At 50.3% G+C, this 15016-nt stretch overlaps 1 protein-coding gene across 8 annotated transcripts in view; it reads left to right on the plus strand.

Moving 5' to 3' along the window:
* The window catches only part of cep112 (centrosomal protein 112), a 94739-nt gene that overhangs the window by 28643 nt on the left and 51080 nt on the right, over positions 1–15016 (plus strand). For all 8 annotated transcript variants that reach the window (XM_027006744.3, XM_081710723.1, XM_081710722.1 and 5 more), the window contains 6 exons: positions 1084–1238; positions 1366–1495; positions 1954–2046; positions 2263–2322; positions 3253–3332; positions 14530–14665. In XM_027006744.3, coding sequence (XP_026862545.2) covers positions 1084–1238; positions 1366–1495; positions 1954–2046; positions 2263–2322; positions 3253–3332; positions 14530–14665 — 654 coding nt within the window. The remainder of the gene's footprint in view (positions 1–1083; positions 1239–1365; positions 1496–1953; positions 2047–2262; positions 2323–3252; positions 3333–14529; positions 14666–15016) is intronic.

The raw sequence follows: 15016 nt of genomic DNA on the forward strand, positions 1-15016 counted from the left end.
ATGGGTGTTTAACGGGTGTTTAAAGTTTGAGATGGTTGGTTCATAATTGCAGTAGCCATTGTGATGCATAACAGGCTGTGAAGTCTAGGCGGGCGTGCATCCAGCTGCTGATGGGCTTTTTCTCCCATCTGTGTTATCAAGGGCAAGGACTTAGGCCTGAATCGCCATCGTGCGTCACAGCGGGAACGTGTCATCTCATAGATCGCGCCACGTTTCATGCAGGCCACTAACAAAGGCTCTTTTTGCACCCGTGCGCTGGTGCTGCTGCCCACCGAGCACTCCTTTCAACACACACCACTTTCACCAGCCTGCCGGGGGGATCTTAAATCAATAGACTGTCATCACGTATATCAGTCTGCATTCCAACCACCATGGGACAGTGGTCTCCATTAAGGATGAGACCATAAGAGTGAGTGGGTGTGTGTGTGTGTGTGTGTGTGTGATTTGTGCATGTAATTATGTACATACAGGTGTGTGCGTATGCGTGTGTGCGCATGTGTGTGTGCATCATGCATGCATGCATGTGTTTATACGTGTGTGTGTGTCTGTCTGTCTGTCTGTGGCTTCATTCTTCGATATCTGCTTTTGGTTTAGGCTCAACACATCCCTTGCACATGCCACTTTCCTGTAAATCAAGAGCTAACAGAGAAAGCGCTCATAGTTGTGCCTGATGAGATTAGCTGGTATAAGATGGTCTTCGGGAAACGGGCTTTGCATCTCCTCATGTTTTACCAGCAGGAGTTTTTGTTGTCAAAGCGAGCAGGCAGTCACAGGCTATGCAGGGGAGAGGAAAACCTGCCTGCTCTGCGCTTGCACACCAGGCTATACCATGGCCCCACAGAGCCAATCGGAGGGAGCAACACCCCATCCCAATGGCTCCTTTGAAGAGAGGGAGGACAAGCTCTCATGGGCGCTGGGCCCATGGGGTGGAGGAGGCAGGCCACCTCTCACTGAACCGCCCAGTGAGCGCCGGCACATCTACAGCAAGCCTCCCTTCCAAGAGCCCAGCTGTGGGATGTTTACGCTTCTTGGGGAGGATTTGGTGCAGGTGGTGTCCTGGCTCACTGCTGCCTCTGTGTGCAGGAGCAGACAGTGCGGGAGTTGGAGACACGAGTGAAGCAGCTCTCTGTAGAGGTGGAGAATGGAAACCTGCTCAGACAGAAGGTCACGCAGGAGAAGGCAGAGCTGGAGATCCACATCGCTGCCATCAGTGCTGAATTACAGGAGGCCAACCGCAGGTGCTCACGCACGCATGCCCACAGCCAGAGAGAGAGGCTGAAAAACATCGGGTGACTCATGGCCCATTAGTGAAAAGGCTTGTGGTTTTGTAATCATCAATGTGTGTTAATGCATGTGTATGTGCAGAAACACTTCTCTGCAGAGAGAGAACAGCGTGCAGAGAGAGCAACATGAGGAGGCACTACAGAAACTTGAAGTCAAACACGATGCTGACATCAGCCACTTCCACCAGGAACATGCACTGTCTGCAGTCAAGGTAGACGAGCTGTACCCCCATGCCCTCACCATGCCCACACCAGTGTAATCCTACACACCCCAATTACATTTTTACATTTACAGCATATAGCTGATGCTTTTATCCAAAGTGACAGTTCTGACTGAACACAACTTGAGCAACTGAGGGTTAAGGGCCTCGCTCAGGGGCCCAACAGTGGCAACTTGGCTGTGGTGGAATTTGAACCGACACCTCTTGATTAATCTGCTCAGACCCACCTTACTGAGACCTCCACACCCCCATGCTAGTGCTACCTTGATAACCATTACACTACACTACTGGCAGTAAAAAGAAATAAAATGATCAGTAATTTCTAAAGTTAAGCGTGCTATTTTCACATTGCCCCCGGATTGTTCGAGAGACTTCCACAGGCAGAAGAGGAAAATGCTAAGTCTTTTGATGACAACATTTTAAATCTGACTGTCCACCGGTATTGTCAGGCGTCGGAGGTTATCGAAGATCTGGAGCGCCTGGTGTCTCAGCTCAAACTGCAGCTGAAAGACAGCGAGCACAGGAGACAGAAACAGATCCGGGTGAGCAAGCACCACGCATGGGTTTACGCCAGCCGGTTATACAATACAGGCTCAACAACCTTTGCCTTGCTGTCCGCTTGTTACCGGCTTCTTGACCCAATGCCAGTGCGTCGGCCGTGTTCAGTGCCTACTGCAGGTGCAGGTGAAAGCTTCATGGCCAGTGTACAATATTGGACTTAAAGAACATTGACTCAAGGTTGCTTTTGGTTCTGCTAGGACCTGGAAAATAAAATGCAGACAGAGACTACAGACCTTCAGCATCACTGCGAGAGAAAGGTGAGTGTTGCCTGACTGTCCATTCAGTTTCAGACGGCTTAATTGATTTAATTGATTTTAAACAACATAATTGATTTAATCCCTTTCTCTATAATACTCAATTGTGGGCTTGTATGACTGACATCACTCACATAAGATCACACTTGATGTACTTGCGTGTACAATGAGCGTGTCTGAGTAGTGTGGTGTGTGTGTGTGCGCGTGTGTGAGGCAAATTCAAGGATGGGTTTACCATTAATCATCTAGGCTCTAAGATCAAGTAATATTAACCCATACGGTCCAAGCTTGAGAGAAAAACTTTTGATCTGGTCTTACTAGCTCTTGCTGATCTTGATGATCTTAGACATAAGCTAGCAAGGCTGGCAGCTGATTGCTGTTCTATATATATTAATGCAGGGCAGCCTCTTCGCGAACAAGAGGCTGCCCTAAATAACAGTGGAGCACAACTGGACAGTAAGTGCTTGTGTCCGGACCCTCCTTGATTGCCTCAGCCACTTTTGAAGGTTTTACAAGGCCTGGTGCTTATAGTCCCTTTCAAGACCCTTCAAAGCCTTCGTGCTGCCATAAAAAAAAAAAAAAAGCAGAAGGGACGGAAGTTGTGTTAATGAATCGGGCTGGTGCAGTCCGCCACAGATGGAGTCCTAAGATCAGGGATACGGCACCTGCGCTGCAGCCGGGCCGCCCTCAAAGGCTCAAGCGAGGCTGTAAAGGCGGATGGCACGGAGAGCCGACGAGGGGCCACATCTGCGCAGCAGGAGCTGTGCACACCTGCAGGCAGTCAGGCAGAAGCTGGGTGAAGCTGACCGCTGACCCAGGGGAGGAGACTGTGGGAGCGACAGGCGCTGAACACAGCCCAGCTGCATGAGGAGAGGTGTCAGGGCAGGATCGAGAGTGATTGATTGATGCCTGTGCTGTACCGTCACAATGCAGGTGCAGGCTCTGCAGGGCGAGCTGGATAAGGAGCGGGCCGAAGCCAGGAAAAAGGCCAGCAAGCTGGAGGATGTAATCAGGTGGGTTCTGTACAATAAATGACAACAAATAATAGCTACAGGGGAGCGGTTAGCATCTGGCATATGAGGTCATGGCAACGGGTCACACTGTTAGCCATGCCGTTGGGTTGACCGTCCCTTTATTGAGTAACCCATCATTGGTGCTGATCCATTCTCTGAAGTTGTGGCTTATCCATCTCATTTACATGACTAAAGTAGTTGTCACTGAACTTCGGTGTCCGCATTGTTCTGTTCTAACCTAGCCGGACTAAAATGCAAGCGGTGCTGTGCTCTGGCTGCCGTGCACGGCTGTGGTTGCCGGAAGTGGCTTCGCTCGAGTCCCGTTTTGGGAAGGGCCGCCCCTGGGCCATGCCCATGGCTGTCAGATGTGGCAGGAGCACGGGGGTTACCCGCCTGGGCCGCTCCTCGCCGCAGGAATGCGGCGGGAGACGTGGAAGTGGTTAGGCCGCCTTTGAAGACACGCGGCATGTCATTCCGCCAGAGGGACACACTCCATGGCATTCCTGCCTTCACTCTCAGAGCTTTTAATGGAGAGGAGAGAAGAGTCTGACCTTCCAGCCTCACGAACTCACCGCAGACATTGGTGGAGCCACACAGCCCCCTCTCTTCTCCAGAAACTCGAACCCGGGTTGAAAGGATGATGTAAGGTTGGCTCTCCCCCACTGCTGAGCTCACTGTTTACTGTTTGTGTGTTTGTCTGGCCCCTGGCTGTGGTATATCGCACTTCGCTGGCAGGAACAGGCCAGGCGTAACGAGGCTTCGCTCGTTAATTTCTGCTGCTTATTTGGTGCCTGGCCAATGGGCAGGTGACATCACCCTGCGCTCCCATGCTCTTGGGATGAAGTTGTTTTCGGCCGATTAGTTTTGTAATGTGTCATTGTGTTTCATTTTGCCCCATCAGGCAAGGCTTGGCCTAGGCTTGGGGGGACCTCGTCACCGTAATGACTAATGCGCATGACCGCATTCTCAGACCATGCTCAGATTAAGAGATCACTAGTGCAAGAAGTGTTCTGCGCCATTAATCTAGGTTAAGAGATCACAGCTAGCCGCTGGGAGGTTCGTCATGCTGTTGGAAAGACAAGGCCCTTGCCGTAGCAAATGTGGTAGGTGAGCAAGCGCTAAAATCGCGTGCCTTTCACTGTATGTTATGCTGCCAATATTAAAGAAACAAAAAAAAACCCATGTAGTCTGTGAAGATGCTAATTGCACTTAAGATTCACGGCCGAGTAAACGTCAGGCACGTGCACTGTTAAAATCTCCCAATCATAATTCAATCACCTGACAGATACTAATGAAATTCCAGGTAGTAATTCTCATTTTCATCAGCTAGTCTGTTTAAAGGCAAACAAAAGCATGCAGTGGTTATGGGACACAGTTAGTAAGTAAACTCTGTCTGCCCTCTGCACATATATAATCTATAAAACATTCCTCCACTTGGAGCTGATGTTTCGTACAGCGGAACGGTTCCTTTTGTCTGCAGCTGATATTCGATGGCAAGACTTTAAAGCACCCACTCAGCTGGAGTCAAGGTGTGATGTGACACGTGCCCTGGTCCACGAGACCCAAACAGATAAGAATGAATAGGCAGGCACAGCTGCCCGACTGCATGGGGTGCTAACGAAGTGGCAATCGGGCAAATGAGCGCCTATGCCCCTGCTCCCACCCCACTACTCCGCTACCTGCTCTACACACTGGCGTGTGCCTGTGAGTGCCTTTAAAGTCAACCCAGGACTTCAAAGAGCCGGGCAGGCACGCACTTCAAATGTGCAGCGCCTGATAGCAGAGATGAGGGGCGGGGGGGCCCATTTGAGCAGAAAGCTCCCAGTGCCAGCAGCGTTAACAAAGAGCTGTGGTGTGCTGGAAGGTGCGTGCGCATGTATCTGCTATGCGTGGAAAAACCGTGCTGTGTCGGGGCACACCCAACCAGCTGTGTGCATGCATTTCGTTTTACAGTGTAGTAGTGTTTGTGGGAGTTTGGATATTTGGTGTAGGGGTATTTTGGTATTTGCATTTCTGGTTGCTTATTTGCGGTGTCTGTTTCTTTGCTTGACTCCTCTGACTGTTATGAGTCAACAGCAACAGACAACAGCAGCCTCTTCTAGTTTCTGTTTACAAATTTGTCAAATAAAAACTGCTTTCAATCCACCCAGAATTAATCAGATGTCCCTCTAAATGTTCCCTGTTCCCATGTAGATGTTGGTGTGTTGAGTTGACTTGTGGTTTACCATAGCAAACATGACATGTGCCAGACAGTTTTGCGTTTACCAGCAAAGACCACGTGTGCCAAGCACTTGGCCTCTGACTGAAACTAGAACCGTTTGCATGACTAGAGGAGAGAGAAAATGAGAGTTCATTTTCAACCTCTTTTCTTTCAATCTCTCTCTCTCCCTCTCCTGACTGTGGGGTTATAACTATGAAGCTTTACTCCTTGCCCCCATGCTCCTCCTTCCGTCTCCACACAGCCGTTTTCTTTAATCAGAACCATTTCAGGCGGATTCACCATCCAATGCACCCATGCCCCGATTACACTTGGGCTTTTCAAAGCACTTCTCCTTCACCTTGATTCTCCTGGACTGAGGTTCATTTGTGCGCTTCATCACTTTCATCACTTTTGAAAGCCCTGTAAGGTAATGAGGAGGCCGCAGGACTGGTGGATGCTCTCGTCGGGCTCCTTTTAATTGATCGCCGGCACCAGTAAATGCGGAATACCATCATGAGCTGTGGTGTGGATGTCCGTGTGAATCCCTCATGCAAGGAGAGTGCAGCAGGGCTGCATTCTTGGCCTGCTCGCATTGCTCCGGGTTTGCAGCCGGAGCTTGCTTTGCTCGAGAACGCCGTCTGCTCAAGCTGTGCACCGAATGAGTCTGTGGAACTCTGGCTGTGGGGTGGGGGTGGAGGAGAGGGAAGAGGTCATGGCCCAAGGGACTCGGAGGCCAACATCAAACAGGCTAATCACTCCAATGCCGCTGGATTTGTCTGGGGGGATAAGGATAGACTGGATAAAATACTGCTTCACTCTTTTTCCTTTTCCTTTTATGCTTTAACAAACAGTTTTGCATTCCATGGACGAAGTCTAGCAAGTCCATTTGTATTTTAAAAGTCTCTTTTATGACCAGAGCATTCAGCAGAAACCTCAATCTCAGACTTACAGAAAAGATTTAGATTAATAGCTTTGCCTTTCCTCTGATGGCTTTCTGCGCCAGCCTGTGTTTCGATCCACAGCTAGATAGAGGCGGATTCTCTGGCTTCAAATGTGCTATGTTTCTATTAAAAGCAGGCGAGGCCCGAGCTGAAAGGCACAGACTTAAGACCCGAGGCTCCCTCCTGCTAGCCCAGCCATCCAGCGCTGCCGCGGCACAACAAAGGCCCCCCCCACACCCCCCACTTTTCTCCTTTTTTTTTTTTTTTTTTTCCCTCTTTTGGATTTCTACCCACTGTGACCCTTTTTGATGTGGAAAGATGGTCGGAGCATGGAAATCAATAAGCCCATGTGCATTTGAAGCCACCTTATCTCAGCCCACATTCCTCCCCGGCGTCAGCAGGTACAGGTGGGGCTGAAATAGGGTGGGGGTTGTGCGGGGTGGCGGCTGGTGGCTGTCTGACTGCTGCCTTCTTGCAGAGAAGGGGCCCTTCATTAAGAGCCAGTAAGAAGTCCAGCACGTTGGAGCTGATGCTGTGTGATCTGTCCGTGAATTAAAGATCCCCTTATCTGAGCCAGCAGGTTTTTAATGACCTACTGGAGTTAATCATAAGGTCATTACTGACCAGGAATGTGGCCTATCTTTTGTCTCGGAGTGAAACAGGCTTTGTTTCCAGCACCAATGTGTCACTCCTGCAGGTAATAAGCAAACAAAGCTGTGAATTATTTCTCACACCCACTTCTTCTCACATCCACGATGGCACAAATGTGCCGGGAATCCGACTGGGTTCCAGACAAGCAAACACACGGCGGGCTTAAACAGAGTTCCACACGGGTAAAAGCCCAGATGCCTGCGCCGTGTGCACCTCCGTGTTCGACACGGCTGCTGGCCGAATGTCATGTCATTAGTGCGCTTTAACCCCCCCACCCCACCCCCCATCTGTTTTTCCTTTAGCTGCATGTCTTTCCTTCATTTCAGCTTTGCGCTGTTTATGAATTATGACTGACGCATATGTGCGTCTAACACATGCCTGATGTTCCATGCCTTCCCCATAAATGGCTAATGAATCCAGAGTACGCTGGAGGCCCAACGAAGAGCCCCTCACTGCCTGCCAGGGAAGAGTTCACCTCATAGTTGCTAACGGCGACCGGGGTGTGGTAGCTTGCTGTATATGGATGCAAAAGCAGCCAGCTGTTTCTAGCTGTGTGCGCATCTAAAGAGCATCTGCAAGCGTTTAAATCTAATACAGTCACAGTTTCCAGCCTGCATTATATGTATCCCATCAGCCCCCGCCCACAATCTCTCACGCTTCCCAGGGTGCTAACTCAGAGAGCATTGACCTGTTCATTCCCCCCCAGTGCATGACCACGCTGAACTTTGGAATCCAGCAGCCCGTTGAGTCAAACCGATGGCTGATCCACAAGGGACGCCCTGCTTTTAATGCAAACCGCATCCTTTCAAGGCCCTGCCCCCATTTCACACCCCAGGGATGTGTTGTGTGGCAAGCGTTGTAGCACAGGCTGCCTGCGCTTCAGGGGAACAGCTGTGATTTATGGACGATCGTGCTGCAGTAGAGGCCGCTCTGAACCCCCATCCCACCCAGACTGGGTAGAGACTGGGAGACTCTCCTGATTCAGCTGTCCCCCACCCCCCTGAGTGTTGCCCGGTGTAATGTCGGTCACTGGCTCAAACCCAGGCTATCAGCCAGTCAGCCCAGCAAATCAATAACACAGGTCTCGGTATTTGGCTTTTTCTGTGTTCGCTTGCACTGAATCCCAGTAGACTGGCAGGATGAGTTTTCTGGTCTTGATGTGACTTGTTTGGGTCAAATGAAGCCTTTAAATTATTTCTGTCTTTTTTACTTATTTATTTATTTTAAGAATAATGATGTAAGAATTCAACCATGAATCAGTCCAAAAGCCTGTTGCCAGCTCTTTCTTCAGCACAGAAGCGTCTCCAAACGAGAAGAGCACGCATGGGGGACAGAGAAATAACAGGCGACTCCGTCTAGCTGCATCCTAAAGGCTAATCCCTTTGCTACTCTGTTACGCCGCTTCTCTGTTACTCTGACACTGGCCTGATTTTGCCTGCCAGACCCATATGCTTTACATCTCCAGTAAACACCCTCGTGATCAGGAGACAACCTCCATTTGCCATCTTTAGGCTCATTCCCTTCTCTCTTTGCCTCTCGCTCTCTCCCCGCTGCTCTGTCTTTCTCCCTCTCTCATGGGACGTTGAGCCCGCGCCTCTTCTACGTGCAGTGGCCACTGTTGTTGCAGTGCACTGGGGTGCCAGTTGAAGAGGCCAAGAGGCCAGCACTCCTCACTCAGCAGTGTGGGTGGGTGGAGAGGCTCCTTGGAGAAGAGCACATGCGCTCTGCTTTTTATTTTTACACCACTGAAGAGTGCAGCTTTAGATTTTTCCCCACTTCCTTCATGTACTGGCATTTTCTCTTTCTCCTTAACCTCTCTCTGGGTTTGCTGGCATTCCGCTTGCACGGGTGCACGCAGTGGTCGTTCTCAGCCAGGGCATTGGTGCAGTGAGGGCGTGTTTGTGGGTCCGCTGGGCCATGCCAAACACCGCCCTCTCCTCCGCGCTCCAGCGGCCCTTGCTGGCTTGGGCAGGTGCCTCGTCACCTATCCTGGAGCCTCTTTCAGCTTTTCTTTTCTCATTTCTGTCCTGCGCTTCTCTGCTAGACACACCGAGTGCGTTCCCTCCAACAGACACGACTCCCTGTCATACAAGTGCCCATTCGCTTGGACTGTAATGACTGTAATCCCATTTCTGTGTAGTGGTTGTGTAGGCCGCAGGGTTTGGCTCTCACACACACACACACACACACACACACACACACACACACACACACACACACACACACACACACACACACACACACACCTACCCACACACTTCCGTCCTGGGTGTGAGCCACTTGTTGCATGTTGGAAACTGAACCCTGGCAGTGTGGCGGAAATGACAGGAAGGAAGAGGTCCGCCATTGCTCCTGATGCCTCGACGCAGACTCGGGGCCCCCTCGCAGCAGAGGCGTCTCGTGGTTTCCGAAGCCTGGAAAATGGAGCATCCCATCTGGGCTGTGGCTAGCGGCCGAGCACCACGGCCCTGTCCTTAAAGCCGCGCCTCGCCTCTCCATCCTCCCCCTCACCCAGGCGAAGGCCTTTAAGAGCACCACACGAGATGGTCTCGCTCCGCTTAGATGCCACGTCTTTGATTTATCCCTCCTCTTCCATTCCTCCGAGCAGGAGAGCCCGTCCGGCGCGGCGGGCATTACCCTGCTCCACCACTTCCCATGCTCTGACCCTGTCCTCTCACCCTCTCGCTGGGCTGGACGGCACTGTCTGCTCCCCACTTCGTACTGCAGGTTGGAAATGCAGCTCCCCCGGTGAAACTTGCGGAGACCGTGGTGCCGGCGAGACCGGCCGCGGAGGAGAGTTGTCCAGCAGGAGTCCGGATCGCAGCCTTACCATCAAGCACAGAAAATCACGCACTCCGGTCTCCTATCAGCCAGTGGCTTTACGCTTTGTGTGCTTCATCACATTTCTCCACAGCATGGCCTTCATAAATGCTCTACACCATTAGAATTGATACTATATGCACCACTGGCTATTTCAGTGCTCGTATTTTACTTGGCATGTATCTCATTGGGATGATGGGACAACAATAATTTTTTTGGTACTTTGCTCTGTAATAACAAAAATTTTATTTCAGTTGTAAAAAAGAAACTTCTCAGTTTCTACACTGTTATTTATTTAGAACATTTTTACAGACTACAATAATAAAACCCCTCTCTACAACCTCCACTCTGCCACCAGGGCATAGCATGAGTGCACTGTCTTCTCAGAAGAAGCACATGTGATATCCTTGCCAAAATCTAGGCATGGTAGCAGCGAGGATAGTTTAAAATGGGGGGTGGGGGGGAACCAGTAGATTTAAAAAAAACAAAAAACAAAAGAAAACAAAGGATGTGAAGTTATTTAAAAAGTTATCACATCTCTTTATCTTCACATAGAAACATTCCTCAAGCATTACATTATCAATCCAGGAAGTGTTTCGGTAATATCCATACCTGCCATGTGCTGCTGTGAAACAGGTCTCCTCCTGCTCCTCTTCTCTTTGTCCTCCTGGGTTACATGTCATATGCAATAGTAAATTAAAACAATATGTCTAGAACAGAACACCTACGTGATCAACAACAAACCTTGTTTCTGCTTGTGAGCGACAGCATGTTGTCCAACTGAAAGCAAAGCGCTTGTGCAAGTCCTGAACCTTGGCTTTGAATCCAAGATCCAGGGCTGTAGCCTCCTCACGGAACCGTTGAGGGTCATAATTTGTTTCTTCCTAACAAGAGCGAACCTTTTTTCATGGTTTGTAATGAATTTCGATTTCGAATGGTTAGACGGTAGCACAAACTCAAGGATGACAGGGTATTGTTCGAGGAAGCGCACTACCATTCAGAAGAGGATGTTCCTTATTGTTCAGACATCCAAGATGAGGGCATGTTCACCTTTTAAGAAAATGGACAGACACTTCAGGATCAGGATCAACACACACACGGACTCCCCTGTGCTGTGTGAGAATTGACCTAATCCATAGGGCTTCCACTGTCCAGAAGGGCCCCCTCTCTGTAATACTAAGTGCAGTCACTGTGGGAGGGTAATAAGGTCTTCTGTGCCAGGTTGAAGGAGGTAAACTCTGCTGTTTGCAATGTGACCCAAGGGAAGGTGTCAGTGGGACAAGGTGACCTGTCAATGAAAGCGCGAGTGTATATAACCTGACTCACAAGCTGATAACACAAACAGTATTAATAATTATACTTAATTAAAAAAATATATTACGCCTGGCTCAGTGAAACATTATACTGCTCAAGTTGTGTTATTGGCAGCGCTGCCTTGATTGCTGTCAGCCATTGTGGTGTTGATGTCGTGACCATCACTGTATTTGCATTCTGTCATATGCAATGTGTAATTTGACTTCTCTGCCATAAACACTGATGCCTTGCTCTTATTCAGTCGGACGACCCATCTGTCTTCCACCATCAGTCTCGGTGTTGACAGTTGCTTTTGTGTGGGTGTGGGTGTTGGTGTTGGTGGGTGTGTGTGTGTGGGGTATGTTGGAGGTGTGTTGGGCTGTGTGTGGGTGTTGGTGGGTACATGTGTGTGGGTGTTGGTGCGTGCATGTGTGTGGGGTATGTTGGAGGGGTGCGTGTGTGTTGGGCTGTGTGTGGGTGCGTGTGGGTGTGTGTGTTGGTGGTGTGTCTGGGTGCGTGTGTGTGGGGTATGTTGGAGGTGGGTGTGTGTTGGGCTGTGCATGTGTCTGTGCGTGGCTTCGTCCTTCCTCACGCGTGTCTTTCTTTTTTCACTCCTGTCTTTCTCTGGAGCGGCTTGCTCCACATCAGAGATTCCGAGAAGGTCTTTTGTGTCTGTGTCTGCCTCTGCCCCGCAGGCATTGGAGCTGCAAGGCGGATTAATAATTCCAGAGTTCCAGAGTACACAACCCTGAAGGGGGAGATGAGGGACACTTTCTGGATCTTTTGATCTCTAACATGAGAAAGACCAGAATTGCACTGGGGGGTGAAATAAAGGAGGCCGAGGAGTCCCCAGTGTCTTTAGTGTGTTTTCCCTCTCATTGTGGGCATTGTTTCCCGTTGTTGTTCTGATGTTTGCCATCTGGGTGTGTGTTAAAGAAGTGAAGAGCAGATCTCGTGTCATGCAGGACTGCACGTTCTCTTCTCTTCACTTTGAACCGACTCCTGTGGAAGCTGGTGACATGTTTTAAAATCAGGCGTCAGGCGCTTTCTATCCAGGACAGCTCATGAGATTGTGCCAGTTCATTTCAATACCACAGGTGTTTTGTGAGATTGAGATTATGGAGTCAGGTCTCCATTGGATCTTCCTCTCTTCCTGGCTATATTTTTGACACCCTCCTAAAGGCCTTACCTTCCTCTGTGACAACAAACGAGCCGATTACCTTACGCCTCGTGTCGTGATCCGTGTCGCCTCTGTGCCGTCGTCAAACCTTCTGGCTTTTCGGGCTGCAAGCCTTTGATCGCATGCAAATGGTTTGTCTCACTGAGCCTCTGGCGAATCTCCCTGCCAATTAAAAGCAATTACACCAGTAATTATGTTCAGCTGCAGGGGCATGAGGGTGGGGAGAGGGGGTGTATCTGCCACGCTGCGTGGCATGCAGGCATGCAAGACACAACCCTCATGCTGCTGCCTTCATGAGGGAGTGGTCTGTCTACTAGACAACACACACCTCCACAGATCCACCTGACAAGCTCTTTAGAGCAGTCAGTGTCCTCTCATTTGAAACCCTGAGTGGTGGTGTAATTTTGACAGCTCTTGTGGCTCAAGTCTCTGTGTGCTGTGATGGGACAGTGTTGAAGCTGTCGTGGCTCACGTCTCTGTGTGCTGTGATGGGACAGTGCTGAAGCTGTCGTGGGTCACGTTTCTGTGCTGTGATGGGACAGTGCTGAAGCTGTCCTGGGTCACGTTTCTGTGCTGTGATGGGACAGTGCTGAAGCTGTCCTGGGTCACGTTTCTGTGCTGTGATGGGACAGTGCTGAAGCTGTCCTGGGTCACGTTTCTGTGCCGTGATGGGACAGTGCTGAAGCCGTCCTGGGTCACGTTTCTGTGCTGTGATGGGACAGTGCTGAAGCTGTCGTGGGTCACGTTTCTGTGCTGTGATGGGACAGTGCTGAAGCTGTTGTGGGTCACGTTTCTGTGCTGTGATGGGACAGTGTTGAAGCTGTCGTGGGTCACGTTTCTGTGCTGTGATGGGACAGTGTTGAAGCTGTCGTGGGTCACGTTTCTGTGCTGTGATGGGACAGTGCTGAAGCTGTCCTGGGTCACGTTTCTGTGCTGTGATGGGACAGTGCTGAAGCTGTCGTGGGTCACGTTTCTGTGCTGTGATGGGACAGTGCTGAAGCTGTCGTGGGTCACGTTTCTGTGCTGTGATGGGACAGTGTTGAAGCTGTCGTGGATCACGTTTCTGTGCTGTGATGGGACAGTGCTGAAGCTGTCGTGGGTCACGTTTCTGTGCTGTGATGGGACAGTGCTGAAGCTGTCGTGGGTCACGTTTCTGTGCTGTGATGGGACAGTGCTGAAGCTGTCGTGGGTCACGTTTCTGTGCTGTGATGGGACAGTGCTGAAGCTGTCGTGGGTCACGTTTCTGTGCTGTGATGGGACAGTGCTGAAGCTGTCGTGGGTCACGTTTCTGTGCTGTGATGGGACAGTGCTGAAGCTGTCCTGGGTCACGTTTCTGTGCTGTGATGGGACAGTGCTGAAGCTGTCGTGGGTCACGTTTCTGTGCTGTGATGGGACAGTGCTGAAGCTGTCCTGGGTCACGTTTCTGTGCCGTGATGGGACAGTGCTGAAGCCGTCCTGGGTCACGTTTCTGTGCCGTGATGGGACAGTGCTGAAGCTGTCGTGGGTCACGTTTCTGTGCCGTGATGGGACAGTGCTGAAGCTGTCCTGGGTCACGTTTCTGTGCCGTGATGGGACAGTGCTGAAGCTGTCCTGGGTCACGTTTCTGTGCTGTGATGGGACAGTGCTGAAGCTGTCCTGGGTCACGTTTCTGTGCTGTGATGGGACAGTGCTGAAGCTGTCCTGGGTCACGTTTCTGTGCTGTGATGGGACAGTGCTGAAGCTGTCCTGGGTCACGTTTCTGTGCTGTGATGGGACAGTGCTGAAGCTGTCGTGGGTCACGTTTCTGTGCTGTGATGGGACAGTGCTGAAGCTGTCCTGGGTCATGTTTCTGTGCTGTGATGGGACAGTGCTGAAGCTGTCTGGGTCACGTCTCTGTGCTGTGATGGGACAGTGCTGAAGCTGTCCTGGGTCACGTCTCTGTGCGCTGTGATGGGACAGTACTGGAAATGTCAGGATGGGCACTAGAGTTCTTTGCTCCTTGTCACAATAGTCAGATAATGAAAAAACACAAATGAGCAAAAGCAGACTATGGAATTTTTGTGTGGTGTGTGTTGCTCCACATGGTGTGTGTGTGTGTGTGTGTGTGTGCACGGGTGCCTGCCCTGGTTCCAGGGAGAGAGAGGAGCAGCTGAGTCGCCTGAGGGACTCACAGAGGCAGCAGATGCTGCAGGCAGAGAGTGCTCTGGACAGCTTTAAGAAGCAGCTGGAGATCAGCTCCGAAAAGGCCTATGCAGATCTGAAACAGCAGGTGAGCGCCCCCCCCCCCCCCCCCCACACACACACACCCTAGCATTCACACTCCTCCCAGCAGTTCACTCTCACATATGTGCATATAGATCCATGATGTGCCAGAAATATAATGTGTGTAGGACTGACTAGGAAAGGCTCATTTTTTTCATTCTCGACTGAGCTGGATGGCACTAATGTTTAAGAATGCTGCTGTATTCTACAGTATTGTATATTAAACTTTTAACAGTATCATTTATTTCTTTTAGTTTTGATGTATTTTCCAAGAATCTGAAGTGAAACAGAAGCACAAAACTAATAATACTCCTTTTTCTGACAAACAAATCTCAAATTATTCATATTTTTAAAAACT

Source organism: Electrophorus electricus, chromosome 3 (assembly GCF_041902795.1).
Source record: "Electrophorus electricus isolate QZ-2024a chromosome 3, ASM4190279v1, whole genome shotgun sequence".
Taxonomy (NCBI): Eukaryota; Metazoa; Chordata; class Actinopteri; order Gymnotiformes; family Gymnotidae; genus Electrophorus; species Electrophorus electricus.